The sequence below is a fragment of the Apteryx mantelli genome, chromosome 28 (genome assembly GCF_036417845.1).
Source record: "Apteryx mantelli isolate bAptMan1 chromosome 28, bAptMan1.hap1, whole genome shotgun sequence".
NCBI classification, from domain to species: Eukaryota; Metazoa; Chordata; class Aves; order Apterygiformes; family Apterygidae; genus Apteryx; species Apteryx mantelli.
Genome location: NC_090005.1, coordinates 7030932 through 7053100, shown reverse-complemented (window position 1 = coordinate 7053100; position 22169 = coordinate 7030932). Strand labels below are relative to the sequence as shown.

General features: G+C 53.1%; 1 protein-coding gene across 5 annotated transcripts; it reads right to left on the bottom strand.

Annotated features, from left to right (window-relative positions):
* Positions 1-3959: 3959 nt before the first annotated feature.
* Positions 3960-20031, bottom strand: LOC136994368 (uncharacterized). 5 transcript variants are annotated; one of them, XM_067311853.1, is made up of 5 exons: positions 19608-19709; positions 18140-18208; positions 8559-8684; positions 4895-5199; positions 3960-4341 (listed from the first exon to the last, which is right to left on the bottom strand). In XM_067311853.1, the coding sequence occupies exons 3-5, from the start codon at positions 8659-8661 to the stop codon at positions 4072-4074; spliced, it is 678 nt and encodes a 225-aa protein (XP_067167954.1). In that variant the 5' UTR covers positions 8662-8684; positions 18140-18208; positions 19608-19709; the 3' UTR covers positions 3960-4071. The 5 variants fall into 5 exon arrangements, with proteins under 5 accessions (XP_067167954.1, XP_067167952.1, XP_067167955.1 ...); XM_067311851.1 differs by lacking the exon at positions 18140-18208 and having other exon boundaries at positions 19639-20031; XM_067311854.1 differs by lacking the exon at positions 18140-18208 and having other exon boundaries at positions 19608-19618.
* Between the last annotated feature and the right edge of the window lie 2138 nt (positions 20032-22169).

The window sequence follows — 22169 nt, the reverse complement described above, 5'->3', positions numbered from 1 at the left end:
TGATTCCCAGATGCAAGGCTACGAAGGCATATTCTTTCCGTGTGCCACTTTGGCCAGGGGGCAAAACCACAAGAGCAGTTGTGTCTCCTACCAAGAGCACCTTCCCCAACAGGGGCCGTGAGTGGAGACAGAGGGAAGAGGAGCAGGAAGAGAAGCAGGTAGCATACCTCTCCTAAGTACTTGCTCCAGTGTTCCAGCTATTTTGAGCACAGGATCTGTGAGCTTGCCTTGCCTTGTGTATGTTGCAGGCTTCAATGGGTCTGCCTCCAGCCCTGTCTCCTCTGGAACCCATGTCTGATTTATTGGAACCTTTTCCTCATCCAAGCCCCTGCTTCTAGAAACAGCTCTAAAAGTCACACCAGCACGTGCCTCTCACCGTTTTTCCCTGCTGCACAGGCTTGGCAGGCAGAGACCAAACCTCACCACAACCCCCCACGTGTGGCTGCTACCACAGGCTTCAGCTCAGGGCTTCATGCAGACAGTGGCAGGGAGGCATCCACTCCCCAAAGCAGCCCACAAGCCTTTCTCTGCAATGCTGCAGGGTGTGCGCGCTGGCATGGGCTCAGCGCGCAGAGATAGACAGCACTGTCCTGGAGCTTGGCATCCTGCACATGCAGAAGCACCAGGGAGCTCTCAGCTAACAGCACAGAGGAGAACCTCCCTGAATCCACACGAGGTCTGGATTTGTCCACACGCAGCAGCAGCTGAGGGGGCTGGGTCAGGAACTGCTGGTACCACAAGATGTAGGGATAAGAGCTGCTGGTGGAGAAATTGCAGTGTAGTGTTGCACTGTGTCCTGCCTGGACGGTCCTTTTCGGTGGGAGCTGGAGCACAGAGTCCTTTTGCGCGTGACCTGTAAAGCCAGGAAGGCATTTTAACTTTGCTTATCCGTGTATGCATCTATCGATCACTTCATCAGCCCTCTTGCTATCCCCATTCTCCATCTAACTTCTCATATCGTGCAAAACGCTGAACTGTTGGTCCATGCGTGCTTCAGCTTGCAGGTTCTTGTCACTCCTCACACCCCAGGTGATCCTGCTTTTCAGCAGTAGCTCATGGGCTTTGAGTCCATCAGCTGTCTTCCTATCAGTCCCTGAGCTATATTAACTTTGCTCTCTCCTTCAGCAAGACAAGAGATGCACTGTGCCTCTGAGCGTAACTTCTTACTGTAACCTTTTTGCCAAAACACACACCACATAATCTGTCCTCGACCCGTCCTTGTACAGCATTTGAGTTCTTGCACTGAGTCAGCCTTCTCTACATGTCCTTCAAGGATTGCACCCAACCCTACCCAGATTTGTAGCATTTTACCCAATTCGTCTTGGAGAAAAGATCCGATACACACTATTGGGCTCTTATCTAGCATCTCTCGCTTTCCAAACACAGATGTATTAACAGTACATACAAGAATGTTAGTTTCTACAAAATTAAAGTGTAGCCTTATTCTTCCTGTGACGCCCATCACACCTGACATATACTTCCGGTTACTTGTCATGTCCCACCTGCAGCCCCTGCCTCCCTACAGAAACACTGCCAGTTACCTGGAGGCTCAGCACTCACATCTCTCCCCTCCACCACTGACAGCACAAACTCTTGCCCTCTTCCTTCTCAGCCTGCAAGTCGTGTCTCACCAAAGTCTGCCAGTCCCGCCACGGCTGCCAGGAAGATCACGGCCATGTCAAGCTCTCCTCTTCACAGGGTGACCAGGGACCTCCCAGAAGGAGCGAGATGAAGCTTGCAGGTGCCTGCCTTCTCCTCCCTCCGTCACCTCAAAGCAGCCTCCAAACCTCAGCACAGAGGGTGGAGCAAAGCTCCCTCACTGCTGCTGCAGACAGACCTCCTTGAGACCCACACCTCTACCACAAGAAGGCTCTCCAGACAGATGGCGGGCTAGCGCTGAAAGCGCTCAGCAAACGAATCAAACTGCACCTTTGTACTTGTACAGTCTAGCCACAGGTGGCATTTGCTTCCTCTGAAGTCCAGGCTACATTGCCAAAGGGACTGTGGGAACCTAGTGGACGGTTAATGCAGGCTGTGCTCAGGCAAAGGGGACACAAAGGAGGCTACTGAGGCCTTCCCTCTCTTTTGGCCCTCCTGTAGATCGCAACCTGCCCAACCATCCCACAGCAAGGGACAAGCACCCCAGTGATCTTCTCCTGTCACCCAGCACCCAGGCAGGCAGAGGGACCTCCAACCAGTTCTGGAAAAGATGGAAAAGGAACCCCTGCAGGCACCCATGTGCACCCTGTCCCAGGGACAGTCTGGATGGAGAAAGGACCATGCACAAGCATTTTTCTCCTCCTTCTCCCTCGGCCACAGAGGGGGCTCCTCAAGAGAAACCTCTTGAAAAGAGCGCCTGCTGCAGAAATCACCCATGCAGGGACAGACACACTCCTTGAATCCAGTAAAGGGAGGACACCCCAGCATAACCCTCTCTTTTACAAACCATGCCTATCCTGAAATGGCCCTGCTTGGGGCACTGCTGGCACCACCACCACTCAGGTCGCTGACCCACTGCCGCAGGGGGAATATCTGTCCTCGTCCCGGTTTGGGGGAGCGGGGGCAGCAGTGGGGGGCGAGGGGCGGGAGGAGCTGCTTGCCCACTTGCCGCCTTGGGAGCCATTTCGGTGCCCCTCCCGCCACCAAGGCCCTGGCACAGCGGGACCCGCGGCCAGCACGGCACAGCACGGGGTGAGGCAGCCCCAGCCGGTGGAGCAGCAGCCTGGATAGGAAGATAGGATCGCCTGGATTGATAGGAAGACAGCAGGAAATGAAAAGGCAGCCTGCAGGGAAGCAACAACACAGCCCGTGTCATTACCTGGGATGTTTTCCATGCATTATGAGCATCTTAGCAAATTGTCACTTCTGCAAAGGGTGCCACTGTGCCTGGGGCAGTGCAGGCCCACCATAACAGGCAGCCCGACTCCCTTGCTCTCTCTTCCACTTCCCTCACCTCCTGCTCGGTGTGAACCAGGTGAGTCTGAGGCCCCCTTCTCCTCCTCCTTCTCCTCTGGGTTGTCTCAGACAATACCTGCTCCCTCATCTTAGGCTGGGTCTTGGGGCTGCTTCTCATGGGAGGGAGAAGGGGGAAGAAGGTCTGCCTCAGAGTGATGCTGGGGCTTCACTGAGGTGGCTCCTGCGTTAGGAGCAAGGCAAGGGCCTTCCTGGGCATGGACGCTCCCTGTAGGGCCCTGGCAGGACAAGGGGAAGGACAAGAAGCCTGTGTGCCTTCCTCAACAGCCTGCCAATCCCGGCTGACGAGCGAGTGAAGACTTAACAGGACTGAAGAAGTCTGCCGCCTGAGATGCACAAGGACTGATATGCTCAAGGCTGCGGAATAGAAGAGTTAACAGCACTAAAGAACTCTGCTGCCTGATAAGGACAGCCTGGGGAATCTGCATGGACCCCCAGGGAGGGAAGGAGCGATACGGAGGTATTGTGCTCTTGCCTCGCTACCAGGGTCTTTCCAAGCAGACAAACAAACAGTCCTGTCATTGTGAAACTCGTACAAGTCAGCAAAAGCAGTGTTTGCCCAGAGCCCCAGCCCTATAAAAAGAGACTTGGGAGCTAAGAGAGTTTGAGCAGGGATGGAAACGTGACCTGATCATCCTCTCCGGCTGAACCGTGAGTATTCCCCCCCACCCTCCTCTTTTCCTGGGATGCTGGGTTAAGGTAACTCCTCGAGGTTGAGAGTCCTCTCACTAAGAGAGTGAACAAGCTAGCTTTCAAGTAGGGATAAGCAGTGCTTCCAATTAATAGCGCAGTAACTGACGCTTCTGGGTTATCCTTTCTAAATTAGTAATTGACAGTTCTGGGTTATCCTTTCTAAATTAGTAATCACATTATTTTAATGGATGTTACTAATCCAAGAGCTTGTGTGAGGAAATAAACATATTTTTTATTGTGTTACTGTCTCAGCCGTTGCTATCGAACCTTCATAGCGTGACACCAGCCCAGCAGGTGCTTTGGCTCCTCTGTGGCAGGTGACAGGATGCTGCTCACACACCTCCCTGCTCTGCTTGCTCCCTGCCCTCTCTCACTGGTGCACCTCCAGCCCCCAGACATGTCCTGCTACAACCAGTGCCTGCCAGGCTGCCCCTGCAGCCCCACCCCGCTGGCCAACAGCTGCAAGGAGCCCTGTGTCAGGCAGTGCCAGGCCTCCACCGTTGTCATTGAACCCCCTCCCGTGGTGGTTGCCCTGCCCGGCACCATCCTCAGCTCCTTCCTGCACAACGCCACCGTGGGATCCTCCACCTCTGCTGCTGTTGGCAGCATCCTCAGCTGTGAGGGAGTCCCCATCACCTCCTGGTGCTGTGACCTCTCCAGTATTTCCAGACGCTCCTGTGGCAGAAGGTGCCCCCCCTGCTACAGCTGCTGGCGATGGCACCACAGAAGGAATTCAGAAGCTGACGCAGGCCATTGATTTTCTGAGGCTGAGAATCCAGGGCTCCCCTTGCAAAAGGAGGGCAGCAAAGGGGCTAGCGTGGGCTCCCTCAAAACACAGCCGACAATGTCTGACTTGCCTGTCTTCCACTCTCGCCCCTTTCTTTGTTCTCTTCTGCTTCGCTGGCCATGACACGCCCCCCCCACCCCCACCCCCCAACCCAGCCAAGGGGCCACCTGCTGGCCCCTCTCCTTCTGCGGGGCCAGCAGGCACATGCCCTGAGAAGACTGCTCTGCTCAAGGGACACACATTCTTGGCTGCTTCTGGTGCTCCCTCCACTGCGGACCTAAGCTAGGAACAACTGGCGCAGCGGGACCCGCGACCGGCGCTGTGCGGGGCGGCGCGGGAGCAGGCGGCCCCAGCGGGCGGAGCGGCAGCGCCCCACACCCAGACCCCGCCCCGCCCCGCAAACCCCGCCCGCGGCGGTTCTTGCCCCGCCACAGCCCCGACCTGTCCCGCCGGGTCTCTCACGGCGCAGTAATACAACGCGGCGTCCCGCAGCAGGGGCCGGGCGAGCTGCAAGACGCTGGAATGGCGGTCTGCGGCCACGAACAGGGTCCCCGGCGGGTCTTGCACCTTTTTGGACCCTCTGAAAGCACTCGCGATGAAGGCGGGACCTTGTCCCGGGAGCTGCCGGTACCAGTGGATCCCGTCGCCGGTCTGTATGTTGGGATGTGAACAGCTGATGTTGATGCTGGCGCCCTCGGTGGCCTCTGCCGACGGGTCCTGTTGCACCTGTGCCCTGCCCACAGCCACTGCCGAGAAAGAAGACAAAAATGCCGAATATCACTTTATGTCGGTGGTTTGCCGTCTCCGGCAGCCGGTTCCGCGGGAGAATCCCGGAGAAAGGGTCCGGCAGAGGGAAAGCAGCGGCAAGACAGAGGCGGTCGGGACGGATGGGGACATGCGGCCAGTGGCTGGGGTGGAGAAGGATCTCTGCATCGGTGTGTGGAGATCCTGGAGAAGGCGTAGAAGTTTGGCGCAGATGCATGAATGGATGGGTTGAAAGTCAGACGGGTGGAAGGACGGATGAAGGCGGGAAAAGTAGACAGGAGAGACGAGGTGTGACGGTGAATGAAGGACGGCAGATTGCAGGGCAAGAACAAATGCTGACGGCACAGGGGAATGAATGGATGGATGGAATGACGTCAGGAGCAGCACAGGAAAGCCGAGTTGTACTTCTAAGAAGGATGAAGAAGGATGAGCAAAAGAGGCGAGGGGGGACCCGGAGAGCTGAAAGAGGAGAAAGGGAGAAGGCAGATAAGGGAGGGAGGCAGAAAGACCGACTTAAAAAAGGAGAAAAAAGTGATGGCGCTGTCCCCGCGGAGAATGCCCCCGGGCACAGCCCCGGGCCCCCAGCCCCACCGCCGCCGCCAGCCCCGCGCACCCAGGAGCACCGTGGCCAGCGCCGCCAGCCCTGCGCCCCGGCACCGCCGCATCCCGCCGCTGCGCTCCGCTGCGCTCGGCCGCCCGCGCCTCGCTGCCCCCCGCCAGCACTGACTCTTTGCTGCGGCGCCGGCGCCTCCTCTCGGCCGCCGCCGCCGGCGCCAGCTCCGCCCCGGGGCTGCGCCCTGCCCCGGCGCCGGCCCCGCTTCTCGGCCTCGTCCGCGCCCGTGAGGGGCCGTGGCAGGGAGGCGAGAGGGGCGGGAGCGGGGCGCTCGGCAAGGCTGCGGCACACGGAGGGCGCTCCTGGGCTCGAGACGGAGCTCGACGGTTGCGGCAATGGCCTGGACACACGGGCCGGCCCGGGCAGGACGAGGTCAGGAGGGCACGTCGGCGGCAGGCGGGGCCGGGGTAGCCGGGACGGGAGCGACAGGGGCCGGGCATCCCGGCAGAGACGAGCGCTGATCTTCCCGGCGCTGCTCGGAGCACATGGAAGCGGGACGAGCCGGCATCGCGTGGGGACCCCACGGTCCCTGAACTCCTTTATCCCGTCAGCAATAGCGGCTCATGTGCTGCTGCACGGGGACAGCGCACCCCTAAAACGCACCAAGCTCCATCCGTCCCCTCCCCGCAGTCTGCTTTTGCCCAGGAGCCACCGCTCAGGACCAAGGTTAGAATGCGGACATGCGTGAGGGCTCCAGGGAGCCAAAGCCGCCCACAGGGACCTGATGATACAAAACTGGAAAGAGTGACTGATAAACCAGAAGACTGTGCTGCCATTCAGAGGGACATCAACAGTCTGGAGAGATGGGCAGAGGGGAACCTCATGAAGTTCAATAAAGGCAAGTGCAGAGCTCTCCACCTAGGGAGGAATAACCCCATGCACAAGTACAGGCTGGGAGCTGACCTGATGGAAGCAGCTCTGCAGAGGACGACCTGGGGGTCCTGGTGGGCAAGCTGACCGTGAGCCAGCAATGCGCCCTTGTGGCCAAGAAGGCCACTGGTATCCTGGGTGGCATCAGGAAGATCATTGCCAGCAGCTCAAGGGAGGTAATCCTCCCCCTCTACTCAGCCCTGGTGAGGCCACCCCTGGAGTACTGTGTCCAGTTCTGGGCTGTCCAGTACAAGAGAGACAGGGAGCTCCTGGAGCAAGTGCAGCAGAGGACTACTAAGATGCTAAGGGACTGGAGCATCTCTCATATGAGGAAAGACTGAGAGAGCTGTGACTGTTCAGCTTGGAGAAGAGAAGGCTGAGGGGGGATCTTGTCAGTGCATTTAAATATCTGAAGGGAGGGTGTAAAGAGGATGGGGCCAGACCCTTTTCAGTGGTGCCCAGTGATAGGACAAGAGGCAACAGGCACAAACTGAAACAGAGGAATTTTTGTCAGAACATGAGGAAAAACTTGTTTACTGTGAGGGTGACAGACCACTGAAACAGATTGCCCAGAGAGGCTGTGGAATCTCCATGACTGGCAATATTCAAAAGCCGTCTGGACGCAATCCCAGGCTACGTGCTCTCGGTGACCCTGCATGAGGAGGGAGGTTGGACCAGATGATCTGCAGAGGTGCCTTCCAACCTCAACCATTCTGTGATTCTGTGACCCTTGGTGTGTGGGAGCGTAGGCAGGGGCTGCCTCCTACGTGGGCACCTTGGCCCAGGAACCCCTAACACCCCTGGAATTATAGGCAAAGCAAAAGGAAATGGCAGGAATTTTGTAAATTTAAATGCCACTGATGCTCCTGTTCTCTAACACTCCCATGAATATAATGCAGAAATTTAACTATTAGTTGCAAGCTGTTGTGGCTACAATGCAAGTTGCAACACTGATGAATAAATTCAGAAAGAATCATATTTGAAGGCATGTTTACTGCAGAAGAAACGGAGGGGAAGAAGTTAGGTGACAGAAGATGAGAACTGCTAGGAAAGTAGTGATGGCTGATGCTGTGTGTCCTCTGCAGGAGTTAATCACCAGAGTGGGAGAAGGGAGAGTGACCATAAAGGCAGAGTTAGAGAGAACAAAACAAAAACAAAACCCCCAAAAACCCTCATAAATTAAAGGAAGTAATAGTAATAATCCTGCCCTCCTCCAAAAATGGCCCTGTGCGCCCTATGCAGGAGGAGAGGACTTTGAGGCAGGCACACGCCTGGGGCCTGACTAGGATATGGCCTGTTAAAAGCCCCTGTTTTGAGACCAGGGCTGTTTTGGCAGGCAGTTGCGCAGCAGGGACCATGGGCAAAGCTGTTCCATTGCACTGGAGGAGTGTGGAGGGGTGGACTCTGACTGCAGCCAGGAGACACTGCGCTCCCAGCAGAGCATGATAGGGTCACCCTGTTCCCCTGCAAAAGATCTCCTCCCTGCAGTGTTCTTCCTGGACGTGAGTGCCGGGTAGGGGGATGTCCATTCGAGTGGTCACTTCTCTTCAAAGATGAAGGACAAACTCCTGTGAACCCCACACTTTGCCAGTGCTACACCTGCGATATGTGCAGCAGCTCCAGGAGGCTGGAGGCACAAACATTGGATACCACTCCCTGCAGAATGCTGTACAGAACGTCCAGGGTCAGCAGTGAGGAAAGAGGGTTTGGGCATTTCTCTACTGGTTCCTCATATCTGCAGGACACTTTCAGGATGGGATCCTGCCCTGCTTGGATCTTATTGACATCTCCCAGCACAGGGTAACCTGGGAGTCGCACAAAGGTTTGGTGGCTCTCCGTAGCTCACCCAGTGCTTACCTGGGCATAGAGATAGAAGCTTCCATGTTCTGCATGTAATCACTTGGAGGGAGGGAGAAGATGCCAAAGAAACAAGTGTGGAAGAAGCTTTTAATCTGTGCATCCTCGAGGACCAGTCATGCTTTTCTGTTGGGAGGCAGAGGCACCAGTCAAATGCAGGCGCACCGTCCATATGACCCGGGAATGGGATGTGTGTCTATTGGGGAGGGTGAGCCCGCGGTGGCCCTGATACCAATGGGCAAACCCCGCAGGGAGGCATCTCCTCCCACAGGGACACAGGCCCAGGGAGGGAAGACAATCAAAGGTGTGCAATTGTGTTTCAGGAGCAGGAAATCCCCTGGGAAAGGGGAGTGTGTGTGTGTGGGGGGGGAGGGAGTTGGAGTAGACAGGAAACCCTCACAATATCCAACCAGACTTGGCAGAGGTTCATGCTGGAAAACTCAGAGCATGTGGCTGCAAGATCTCTGAATGAAAGATTTCATCTGGGAAATGCCAAAACATTTGGTCAGGACATATTTTAAGGAAAAGGTTTTTCAATGCAAACCGAGTGGGTGGTTTTCCCTGTGGGGTGATGCCAGCTGAATTCCCCCAGGCTACGGGAGCCCTGAAGCCAGTCCTCCTGCATCTCAGCCAGTGCCGAACTGTGGGAATGGGCTGCTCCCAGGTGGTCCTTCAGGTGAGGTTTCGTATGAGGGTGAGTATACCAGGACTAGATTCAGATGGTGCTACCAGCAAGGGAGGGCCCTGACCCTTTCCAGTGTTGGTGCTGGGTTTTGGTGCCTCTGGCCCTAGCCCCAGTGTCGCCACCTGCCTTCTCCTGGTCTCCCTGGGAACTCGCTCCTCTCCCTGTGGCTTCTGGCTCTGGCCAAGAGTCCACTGTGGCCATCCCTGAGGAGGCAGATGAGTCCCAGAGGAATGCCACTCTTACCTAGGTCAGGAACCGGGGACGCCTCAAGAAAACAGTCCAGCCCCCTAAGGGGTGCCTGGAGACAGCAGGGAAAGATTTGGCCTATGCTCTGCCTCCTTCTCAGGAAGACCTGAGCTCTCTGGCCTGCTCCCTGTCCCTCAGTCTGGCACTTCCACAGCGGGATGTCACTATGAACCTTGGAACTGGCTGGGCACATCCATGGAATCCTGCACAATTCTGTGCACACAGAGTAACCCAGGATGCACAAATGTGTTCAAATACATACGCAGATGCATAGGCACAAGCATGAGTTCATGAGCACACATGCACATGAAGTTAACATAAATACACTTATGCATGCACATGCAAACACACGTATGCACAGAAACATGAGCTCATGCATGTGCCCCCATGCTCAGTCTCACAGGCTGGTACACAAACACACTCGCACACCCAGTAGTGCCCACAAACACACACCAGGGTAGGGGGGGGATACCAAGGCGACCTCAGTGAGATGCTGAGGGCCTCCCCTGCAGAGCAGGGCTGGAGCACCCTGTGCGGGACAAAGCCCCAGACAAGCTGACAGTGCTCTTTGAGGACTCTCAAGGACTGTCCAGAGAGAGGAGGAGGACAAACAGGTCAGCCAGTCTCTCCTGGGTGCAGTGTTAAGTGGAAGGCGTTGAATCCCGGTAGCACAGATGACCGGCTGGGGGAGATGAACACCAGTGACTGTGGCAGAAAGATGGGAGGGAGAGAAAGAGAAGGATGCTGCGCATCCTCATACCTGCAAGCCCTCGGACATTGAGACAAGGATTTCAGGGCTGAGATTGTGCCCCTTCCTGAGAATGGGGCCACAAAGAACCCTACCAAAGCATCTCAGTGTGATGACATCTGCCTGCACAGAACCCCTCTGGCCACTGCACCATGTCTTCTGCCTGCACTGACACATTTGTGCCCCAGAAATCCTTGGACCTCTCATCAGAGCACTCAAAGGAGCCTCGGGGAGATATTGGGCATGGCATAAAGCAGGAAACGAAAAGGAAGCCTAGAGGGAAACAACAACACAGCCTATCTCATTAGCTGGGATGTTTTCCATTCATTGTGAGCATCTTAGAAATTTGTCACTTGTGCAAAGGATGACACTGTGTCTGGGGCAGTGCAGGCCCAGTATAACAGGCAGCCCAACTCCTCGTTCTTTCATCCGCTTCCCTCGCTGCCTTCTCATTGGGAACCAGGTGAGTCTGAAGGCTCTTCTCTTCCACCTCCTCCTTCCGGATGAGGTCTTGCTTCAGTGACTATCTCAGCTGAAATCTTCTCCTCTGTCTTATGCTGGTGCTTTGAGATCCTTGTCATGGGTGGGGGAAGGGAGTAGAAGGTCTGGCAAGGAGAGAGGCTGGGACTTTGCTGAGGTGGCTCTTCAGCTATAGGCTAGGCAGAAGCCATCCTGGGCCTGGCAGCTCTTTGCAGGACCTTGGCAGAGTCAGGGCAAGAAGCCCTTGGGCCTACTCACACAGCCTCCATCTCCCGGCCCAGCAGGTGCCTGGGCTCCCTCATGGCAGGGTCACAGGCTGCTCCTCATATGACCCTGTGCTCTGCTTGCTCCCTGCCCTCCCTCGCAGGTGCACCTCCAGCCCCCAGACATGTCCTGCTATGACCAGTGCCAGCCATGCCGGCCCTGCGGCCCCACCCCGCTGGCCAACAGCTGCAATGAGCCCTGTGTCAGGCAGTGCCAGGCCTCCATCGTTGTCATTCAGCCCTGTCCTGTGGTGATGACCCTGCCCGGCACCATCCTCAGCTCCTTCCCACAGAACACTCTTGTGGGATCCTCCACCTCCGCTGCTGTTGGCAGCATCCTCAGCTGTGAGGGAGTCCCCAGCACCTCTGAGTGCTGTGACCTCTCCAGCATTTCCAGCCACTACCGCAGCAGAAGGTGCCCCCCCTGCTAATGCCACTGATGGCAGCCCAGACAAGGACCTTCAGGAACCCAGAAGATGGTGCTAAACTGAGGAGAAAGCTCCTGGCCATGGGTTTCAGGGAGACTGAGCATTCAGGGCTCCCCATACAATGGAGGTCATAAAGGGGGGGGGGGTCTCTGAAACACTTCCTGTCTTCTACTCTTCCCTTTCCTTCCAATTTTCTCTGTTGTTTTCTGCTCCTCTGGGCTGCAAAGCCCCCCCCCCACACACACACACACACAAGCTGGCCTAGGGAAGATCTGTTGCCCCCTCTCCCTCTGCAGGGCAGGCAGACAGATGCCCTGTGGAAATTCTGCCATGGCTATGCGGCACAGATTCTTGACTGCTCCTGGTGCTCCCTGCACGAGGGCCTCCGCTCTGAGTGACCTTGTTTCCCTCTTGAGAGTCACAGAATCGCAGAATCACAGAATTGCTGAGGTTGGAAGGGACCTCTGGAGATCATCTAGTCCAACCCCCCCTGCTCAAGCAGGGTCACCTAGAGCACATTGCACAGGATTGCATCCAGGCGCGTTTTGAATATCTCCAGAGAAGGAGACTCCACCACCTCTCGGGGCAACCTGTTCCAGTGCTCTGTCACCCTCACAGTGAAAAAGTTTTTCCTCATGTTAAGATGGAAGTGTCTGTGTTTCAGTTTGTGCCCGTTGCCTCGCGTCCTGTCGCTCGGCACCACTGAAAAGAGTCTGGTCCCATCCTCTCGACACCCTCCCTTCAGATACTTGTACACGTTGATAAGATCTCCTCTCAGCCTTCTCTTCTCCAAGCTAAACAGGCCCAGCTCTCTCAGCCTTTCCTCATAAGAGAGATGCTCCAGTCCCCTAATCATCTTTGTGGCCCTTCGCTGGACTTGCTCCAGTAGTGCCACATCCCTCTTGTACTGGGGAGCCCAGAACTGGACGCAGTACTCCAGATGTGGCCTCAGCAGGGCTGAGTAGAGGGGGAGAATCACCTCCCTCGACCTGCTGGCAACACTCTTCCTGATGCACCCCAGCATACCATTGGCCTTCTTGGCCACAAGGGCACATTGCTGCCTCATGCTTAACTTGGTGTCCACCAGCACTCCCAGGTCCTTCTCCACAGAGCTGCTTTCCAGCAGGTCAACCCCCAACCTGTACTGGTGCATGGGGTTATGCCTCCCCAGGTGCAGGACCCTGCACTTGCCTTTGTTGAACTTCATGAGGTTCCTCTCTGCCCACCTCTCCAGCCTGTCCAAGTCTCTTTGAATGGCAGCACAGCCCTCTGGTGTATCCGCCACTCCTCCCAGTTTTGTATCATCAGCAAACTTGCTGAGGGTGCACTCTGTCCCTTCATCCAGGTCATTGATGAAGAAGTTGAACAAGACTGGACCCAGTACTGACCCCTGGGGGACACCGCTAGCTACAGGCCTCCAACTAGACTCTGCCACTGATCACAACTCTCTGAGCTCTGCCATTCAGCCAGTTCTCAAGTTTGCTTAAATGATCTCTAACCCACTCCTCCTCCACCAAGGGAAAGTCTTCCTCTCTCCAGACTTTCTCTCTTGCCTCCAGGGTCTGGGGTTCCTGAGGGCTGGCCTGAGCAGGAAAGACTGAAGCAAAGGCGGCATTCAGTAACTCTGCCTTCTCTGCATCCTTCGTCACCAGGGCACCCACCCCATTCAGCAAAGGGCCCACATTTTCCCTAGTCTTCCTCTTACTGATGATGTATTTGAAGAAGCCCTTCTTGCTGTCCTTGACATCTCTAGCCAGATTTAATTCCAAACGGGCCTTAGCCTTCCTCGTTGCATCCCTGCATACTCTGACAACATTCCTATATTCCTCCCAAGTGGCCTGTCCCCCTTTCCACTTTCTGTATACTTCCTTCTTCTGGTTGAGTTTTGCCAGGAGCTCCTTGCTCATCCATGCAGGTCTCCTGCCTCCTTTGCTTGACTTCCTACTCATAGGGATGCACCGCTCTTGAGCCTGGAGGAAGTGATGTTTGAATATTAACCAGCTCTCTTGAACACTCCTTCCTTCTAGGGCCCTCACCCATGGGATTCCTCCAAGTAGGTCCCTGAAGAGGCCAAAGTTTGCTCTCCTGAAGTCCAGGGTTGCGATCCTACTTGGTGCCCTGCTGCCTCCTCGCAGGATCCTGAACTCCACCATCTCATGGTCACTGCAGCCAAGGCAGCCCCCAACCTTCACATCTTCCACCAGTCCTTCTTTGTTTGTTAGTACGAGGTCCAGCAGCACACCTCTCCTTGTTGGCTCCTCCACCACCTGTGTCAAGAAGTTGTCACCAATGCTCTGCAGGAACCTCCAGGACTGTTTGTGCCTAGCTGTGTTGTCTTTCCAGCAGATATTCATTAAAGTGCATTCCAGCCTGGTCCTCTGTGTGTTCTTTCCCTTTCCAGATGCTCTGCCTAGCTGCCCAGGGAGAAACGTGTTGCTCTGCAGGGAAATAAGGTTGGGGCACAAGGAGGCCCTTCACCATTCCCGGAGGAACAGGAGGAATGGACACACTGCAATGGGCCCCTTTCAGGCACTGTCCCTTGGAGCTGAGGTAGATACCCCCAGCTACTCCGCAGGCAGTGGCCATCAGTCGTTGCCTTGCTGAACATCGGCCCAGAAACATTCCCCTGGCCTTGGAGTACGTCCTGCAGAGTGGGACCCCAACCACTGCCATCCTCTAGTGAAGAGCCCAGGCTTACAGGAGACCCTGTGAAGTGAGCAGTCCCACAAGCTGTTGGGGAAGGGATTTCCTCTTGCTCTGGATGGAGCTGGGAAAGAGGCTCAGACAGAAGATGGTCTCAGAGGATGGTAGGAGTGGAGACGGTGGTAGAAGTAGCCTTGGCGATAACTCAGGACCTTCTCCTCCTCATCCTTCTGTCTGTCGCCAGAATGAGGGGGTATGGTCTACACCCAAGGGCAGGGGTAGCAAGTGTAGAGCCCCTATGCTCCACTCATGCCCCTGTGGCTGGTCACTCAATTCCTGTTCAGGCTTTGGGACTAACACAGAGCTCATGCTAAGTCCTGATGTGTGTCGGGAACAGCACCATTAGGCTAAAGTGAGAGCTACGCATGTGCCACTTACTCAAGGGCAGAAAGAACAAGGTCTGCTATCCTTGCAGTTTTATAAGTAACTACTTCTTAACACCTGAGCGAAATGATACTTTTCAGAATTAAGCAAGCTCTTTCACAGTAACTGAAACAACCAATGAGAATGCTATAGCCCAAACTTCCTAGCTGGAAGGTATAAATACATCAGCTTACCCAGACAGCCTTTGAAGTGGATCCACCAGCAGCTGGACTGCTGAGGCTCTTGTGCTTCCTGGTGTAATTCAGGGGACGCCCGCATCGCACCAGAGGAGGAAGGATGAGCACTCTCACCATCAGCTAGGTAACTATTTTGCTCATAAGTATGTGAATTAGTGAATTGATGAAGTAACAAATCAGAACATTAACAATTTAGGCCAGTCTGTTGAAAAGGGATTGAGCCCTCGTTTGCTTTTTAAGGAATGAGTTTATGAAATAAAGGTTGATTCACACAGAACGTTGTCCTGTAAAATCGAGAGATCACAACAAATCGTGGCATTTTATTTGTGTCAGAGGTGGGATCTCTCTCAGATGCATTCTGTTGACCGGCACAAGGTGCTTTGCCATGCCGACTGGGGCAATTTTTTAAGTGCGAGTGTGACGAGCAAGTAAAGAGTTAACAGGACTAAAGAAGTTTGCCAACTGATATGTGCAAGGCCGTGGGATAGAAACTGCACGGACTTCAGGCAGGGAGGAAGCAATGCGGAGGTATTGTGGTCTTCCCTCGCTAGCACAGACTTTCCAAGCAGAAAAAGAAGAAACAGTCCTGTGATTGTGCGACTCGCAGAGGTCAGCAAAAGCAGTGTTTGCCCAGAGCCCCAGCCCTATAAAAAGAGACTTGGAAGCTAAGAGAGTTTGAGCAGGGGACAGGAACGTGACCTGATCATCCTCTCCAGCTGGACTGTGAGTATTTTCCCCCCCTCCCCTTTTCCTGGGATGCTGGGTTAAGGTAACTCCTTGAGGCTGAGAGTCCTCTCGCTTAGAGAGTGAACAAGATAGCTTTCGCATTGGGATAAGCAGTGTTTCTGATTAACAGTGCAGTAGCTGACGGTTTGGGGTTATCCTTTCTAAATTAGCAATCACATCATTTTAATGGGTGTTACTAATCCGAGAGCTTGTGTGAGGAAATAAATATATATTTGTATTACCTTACTGTCTCAGTCGTTACTATTGAACCTTCATAGCGTGACAGTAACTTTTGGTGTAGTCGGTAGAATAGGACAAAGACTCAGTAGATACATAAGCTAGGGTAACCGGATAGAAACGTTTTGAACTATGTCGCTGCGTGAGTTATTGAGGAGACACGGATGTGGACCCTCAAGCCCTGGAGCTGACTGGGCAAATGATAATTGGGAAGATGAAGCCTCTGTCGTGTGTAGGATAGAGGAATTGACTGGCAGACAGCAGGACAGGTCCCCAGCCTGCAGCACTGCTGCCCCCTGCTATTGGGCAGGGGGACAAGACCCAAGGAACAGAGGAGAACCTTTGAGAAGAGATATAAATACCCACAGTGGGCTTACAGAAGCCGTACAAAAGGTGGCTTGTATACAGCAGGTATATGAGAGGGGAGCCTGTAACGTCCCCATGCAAGCCCTGGTAAGCCCAAACTGCCTAACGCCGTTAATATGGGGATTGCCTACAGCATTAAAGCTGAAGCTACAAGCAATATGAGATTGCACTGTAGCTGCAGAGGCACACAGGCATTATAACCTCAGTGCCCCCTCCCCCCCCCCCACGCCAATACCAATGTGGGCAGATACCTTGTTGGAAGTACATCGAACAGCGCAAGAGATGGGGATGGATACCAAACCATGGGAAAAGCGCATTAGACAGGCTACTGCCTTGTCTGCCCCGAGGAGAGGACATTCCCCTCCCAGGCGACACAGGATGGAAACAGGGACTAAACAGGAAGACAGGGAGAAACAAAATAGATTGTGGCGACATGCCCTGGTGTTAGGTGTCCCACGATCCGTGCTACATAATCAGAAAACAGAGGACATAGAACAGATAGTGAGCAAATTGCAACAAGTGAAAAAGGGGAATGTGCTGTCCACCCCACCTGGCTAAAGAAATTGCATACTCCCAAACGGGATCTGGTGGAGCTTTGAAACAGCTAATATCAAACTTTTGCAAACTTCCCCTGTGCTGCTGTCTAGTAAGATAACTAATGTTAAACAATACCCCTTAAAGATAACCAAATACCAATTACCCCTAACTAACCTCGTACCAGAAACAATACCGGGCTACCCAAAATCTCCCATTGCAGTAGCTGAACCACTCACTGAAAAGTCTGACTTAAATGGGGTGTGGTTCACCGATGCCTCTTCACATAGAACAGCCACGAGGCGGCAATAAAAAACGGAGCAACAACAGTGTATACCAATTCACATGCAGTATTCAAGGGGGCCACAGACTGGACAGGATTTGGGGAATGTAATAAATGGCAAATAAATAGGTGTCCAGTATGGCAGCAAGCAGACTGGGAAGAGTTGTTGGAAAAAGGAAGGAAACGGTCTATTGCGATAGGGTGGGTGAAAGCCCACAACTCAGACGGAAGTCTGACAGCTAAATGGAACAGGACAGCTGACAAGTTGTCGAGGGTAAGAGCAGTGACAGTAAACGAAGTAGAGTGGAACTGAATAGGACAATGACTACATATACAGTGAGGACATTCGGGGGAAAAGGATTTAGTAACAGAAAGTATAGCTCGAGGATGGCGCATAGATATAACAACTGTTCGACGAATCATAACAGCCTGTCCTCAATGCCAACTAAGATTAAAAAGGGATCATCCAGAACAGCAAGCCCCACTACATGTCAGTAATAAAAAACTATTGTGGCAATCTTGGCAGATTGATTATATAGGACTCTTAAGCCATCGAGTGGGAGAAAATACATACTAGTGGGAGCTGAGGTGGTCTCCCATCTCCTCTGAGCGACAGCTGTCTGAATGCGAATGGAGAAGCTACCATTAAGGTATTTCCAGAATGGTTCAGTGTATTAGCGGTACCAAAGGAAATACAAAGTGATAATGGAACTCACTTTACAGACCACGTAGTACAGGACTGGGCGACACAAGAAGGGATTAGTTGGACATTCCACACCCTCTACTATCCCCAGGCAAACAGGATGGTGGAAAGGGCCAATGGCTTACGTAAAAGACATGCTCAAGCAGAAAAAGCGAATTGGGATCTACGCATTAACCATGCTGTGCATCTACTTAATAATTGATGGGGAACAGTTGGTAGTCCCAGAACCCAGGCCTTTTGCCCTAACGATACGGGCATCGTTAAGGGCAATCGATCCTGCACGTGGTAAACCAGGACAGACTGTGATGGAAAAATTACCACAAACTGGAGTAGTCCCTGACATTGTCTAAACCCCGAGGGCCCCTTGCACGGGAAGTGCTTGATGCCAGGGGAAAAAAACATCGAATCAGTTCTCGGTGGAAAATTCCTGATTATTAACAATTTATCCCGAGGCACCCCGCCTCGAGGAAAACCTAAATGTGTTCTCTTATAGGATACCATGTGGAGGCTCGTGTTCCTGCTCCACACGGCCCTGGTGACAACATTGATCTCAAACCCATGGGGCAGCAATGTCAATATTTGGGAAAAGTTAGCTAGGGAAATACTAAATACTGCTCACTTTTGTCTAGAAGGAGGAACTTCGGTGGTCCAAATTTACGCCACTTGCACTATTGGGTTCCCTATACCCCTGGAAACGGTGCAAAACAAGTCAGTACCAGCAAATTTCAATGTAACTAACATGTTTAGTCAGGTGTCTCGATGGGGTCCCATCACAACACAGTATAACAAAACAATGATAGAAATTAAGGTGAAAGGAATGTTTCCTGCGGTCGAGCGTGCTATGATGGTAAATTGTACCGGCAAAACCCAAACATGCCACAACTTTACGGAAGATGGGCCTCCTCTTAAATGTAATAAAACAACCAACGTAACCTTTAATTATGCACATATTGTGCTCCCCACAGGAATGTTTTGGCTATGTGGAGTAAAAGCTTACTCCTACATTCCAGCCAATGCTACTGGTGGCCCCTGTACCCTCTGTCATTTGAGCATCTATATGCCAAGCAAACAAGAGAGAGAGGAAATAGCTGGGAATCAAACACGGAAAAGGAGGGAGGCCTCATCCCTTGACCATGAATGCAATTCAGAAGTAATCTTATTCTCAACATCACAAATCTCAGCCGCAGCATTCCTTACGCCTGGGGTGGGAGTTGCTACGAACTATCAAGATCGCATGTTCTTTAGCTAAGACTATCAATACCACTTCTGCTGCCCTATCAGCAATACTTAGAGATGTGCAAGCCATGCGTGCCGGTGTGTTAGAAAATAGAGCGGTAGTTGACTATCTTCTTTTACGACACAACCACAGATGTGAAGAATTCGAAGGCATATGCTGCTTCAACCTGAGCGACCATTCAACCCTGATCGAAGGGAAGATCACAAACTTTAAACGCCTAGCCTTGGACATTAAACAGCATAATGATAATGGGTTTAATTGGTTGCAAGAATTGTTCCAAAATTTCGGACTGTCCCTATCAGCCTGGCTCGCCTCGAGCTTACAAACTGTCATAATAATTGCAGTCATGATAGTTATTATATGCATTGCTTTTGCCTGCTTGAAAGCTTTAATATTACGCATAATCTTTACTAAGGTAATTGGTTTAAACACAGGCTACAGCTTGCGTGAAGCAATAAACATATTTTTTACTACTTTACTGTCTCACTTGTTACTATTGAACCTTCATAGCCTGACAGAGCGTAGCAAGAGAGTGCAAGTGTCAGGGCAACAAATGAAAACCGAAATGAGAGAGCTGCACACCCCATAAAGCATTTTGTGCAGCCCAGCTGTGGCACACAGGTGTTAGACTCAAGTGACTGGCACATTGATACTGAAATCAACCACACCAGGCCACACACCAGGGTCCATAACCCCTCCCCCCCTCCCTCCCTCTCCCCATCCCCAAGATCTAATTCATATGGGGAAATCCCAGAACAGTGACAGATGCCCAAATCATGCAGAAATGCATACACAGATGCACAGACATTGGCAAACATGCACGAAAACACGTATATATGCAGTTACATACATATACTCATGCATGCCTCTGCCAAACTCACGCCTGCATGTCAGTGCCTCAAGAAGCTGAAAGGGGCCTTCCCCCAGGGGAAATGTTGTCTCTTGAGTCAAGCCTTTGGGGGAAAATGCCCTGGGAAGCAGTGCCTCCCTTCCTAGTGTTAGAAATACTGCAGACAGCTGCATGGAAGAATCGTCCTCTGAGCTCTCGCCAGACACACTGTGCGTCCAGCTCTCCATCTCCAAATATGGCCAGGAAAACACAGCAGATGTGAGCGGACTAACTCAGCAGACTAACTCATGCCCTCTGCCTGCACTTCGCAGTGACTACTCAGTCTGTGAAGGGTCCCCCAACAGCATCCTCAGCAATGCTAAGTCATGGCATTCACTTTTCAGGACATCTGGCGAAGCTGTGACCATAAAAGAACAGGGAAAGATTAGTGCCATGGGCAATCAGGATCAATGTAACATGCTGAGAAAAAAGCACGCAGGTCATTTCAACTGTCATTTTGGAATGAGTTAGTAGTGCCCCCATATTCAAACATGTTTGTTATTTGGTCTCCCACACGTCCCACTTTTCTCACAGAATCCTGAATCTTCCATCACACATCTTTGGGTGCTTCAAGAGCAAGAGGACACAACTGAAATCATCCTCCAGCTGGCATCCAAACCACTGCTTTCTTTCCCGTCCAAGTGGGAGCACGGCTACTCATCCACCTTCCTGTCCCCCACAGGCACAGGCCACCTCTTTTCTCCAGGTGCCTCATTCTCCTTCCCTCCTTCTCATTCTCTCTGTGCTGTCTGTCCTTCGCACGCATTCCCCACCCCCTCCTTGGCACAAAGACTGAGCTCTGTGTGTCACCTCAGGAGGCCTCACTGCAAACATCTGCACATTTACTCCCCCAGGGAGGAAAACCCACACAGTGTCTCCTTCCAGGCACCCTGGCTGTTTCTGTCACCTTCCACCACAGCTGCTCTCCAGGGCCAGCTCTTTGCTCCACCAAACAGAGCTTAGCACCACAACAGCACTGCACACAGAACAACAAACTGGATCCCAGAAACAGGGGGACCGGGTGATTTCTCTTTGGCTGAGAAACCCACACTCACTCAGGGACATAGGGACTCCCCCCAGACAAGCACTGGTGATTCCCCACAGCTGCAGGAGACACATGAAAAGGAGTGGGACATCTTGAGGGGATGGAGCAGAGAATCTTCTCCATTGTCTGGCAGAGGCGACCTGCTCGAATGCTGAGAGTTTGCCTCATCCCCAGATGCAGGGCTAGGAAGGGATTTTCCCTCCTCGGGCTACCTACGCTAGGTGGTATAAAACCATAAGGACAGACGTGTCTCCCATGAAGGGCCCTCTTCTCCAACAGTGGCCATCAGTGGCAGCTGAGGAAAGAACAAGAGCTGGACAAGCAAGTAGGATACTGCTCCTGCATATGCGCCCCTGGGACCCAGTTAGTTTCTACAGCTCCGGGGTGTTCCTGAGTCTGGCGTGGCTTATGTGCTAATAGCTCTGCAGTAGCTCTCCTCCCAGGGCAGGCTCCCCTTGAAACCGTGTCAGTTTTGCTATACCATTTTGATCATTTCCCAGGACCCTGGATCTAGGCACATCTATTCAAGTCCCACTGACATCTGCTTAAGGACACTTCTTCCTGCTGCACGGGCAGGGGAGGCAACAATCCAGCCTCACCACAGCCCCCAGGTGCCATTGCTGGGCAGGCGGAGCTCAAAGCTACATGCAAACAGAGGCAAGGAGAGAAACACTCCTCAGAGCACCCACACACGCCTTTCTGTGCAAGGCTGCACGCTGAGGGCACCAGTGTGGGCTCAGTGCACAGAGATAGACAGCACTGTCTTGGAGCTCAGCGTTCTGCACATGGAGAAGCACCTGCGAGTTCTCCACAGACAGCACAGAGGAGAACCTTCCTGACTCATCCTGAGGTTTCCATTTTGCCACTTGCAGCAACAGCTTAGGGGGCTGCGTTGGGAGCTGCTGGTACCAGAAGATGTAGGGATTGAAATAGCTGGTGGTGGAGAAATTACAGTGCAGCGTTGTGTTGTGTTGCACCTGGATGGTGGCTTCTGGTGGGAACTGGAGCACAAAGTCCTTTTGTGCATGACCTGTAAAGCCAGAAAGGCATTTCAGCGCTGCTTGTCTCTGTATCCATCTATCTATCACTTCATCAGCTCTCTCACTATCCCCCATCTCCATTCTTCACTTTTCACAGCCTAGGAAAGACTAAGGGGCTTGTCTGTCCGCTCTTCTTTCTGCAAGTTCTTGGTACTCCTCATAGGCCAGGCTGTGAGCTCATCCTGATTTTCAGCAGTAGCTCTTTGGGCTGTGAGGCCATCAGGTGTTTCTGTATGTGTCACTGGCTTTTTGCCCCTCCTGGAGATCAGAAGCAGCTGTATTAACTGCTGCTCTCTCCTTCTGCCTCTCCTAGCTCTGTTCCTACTTCTCACTGTGACATTCATACCACTGTGTCTGTCCATGCCCTGGCTTTTTAAAGCTTTCCACCTCTCCCAGCATGGACTCAGCCTTCCCTGAATGCCCTTCAAGCATTTTGTC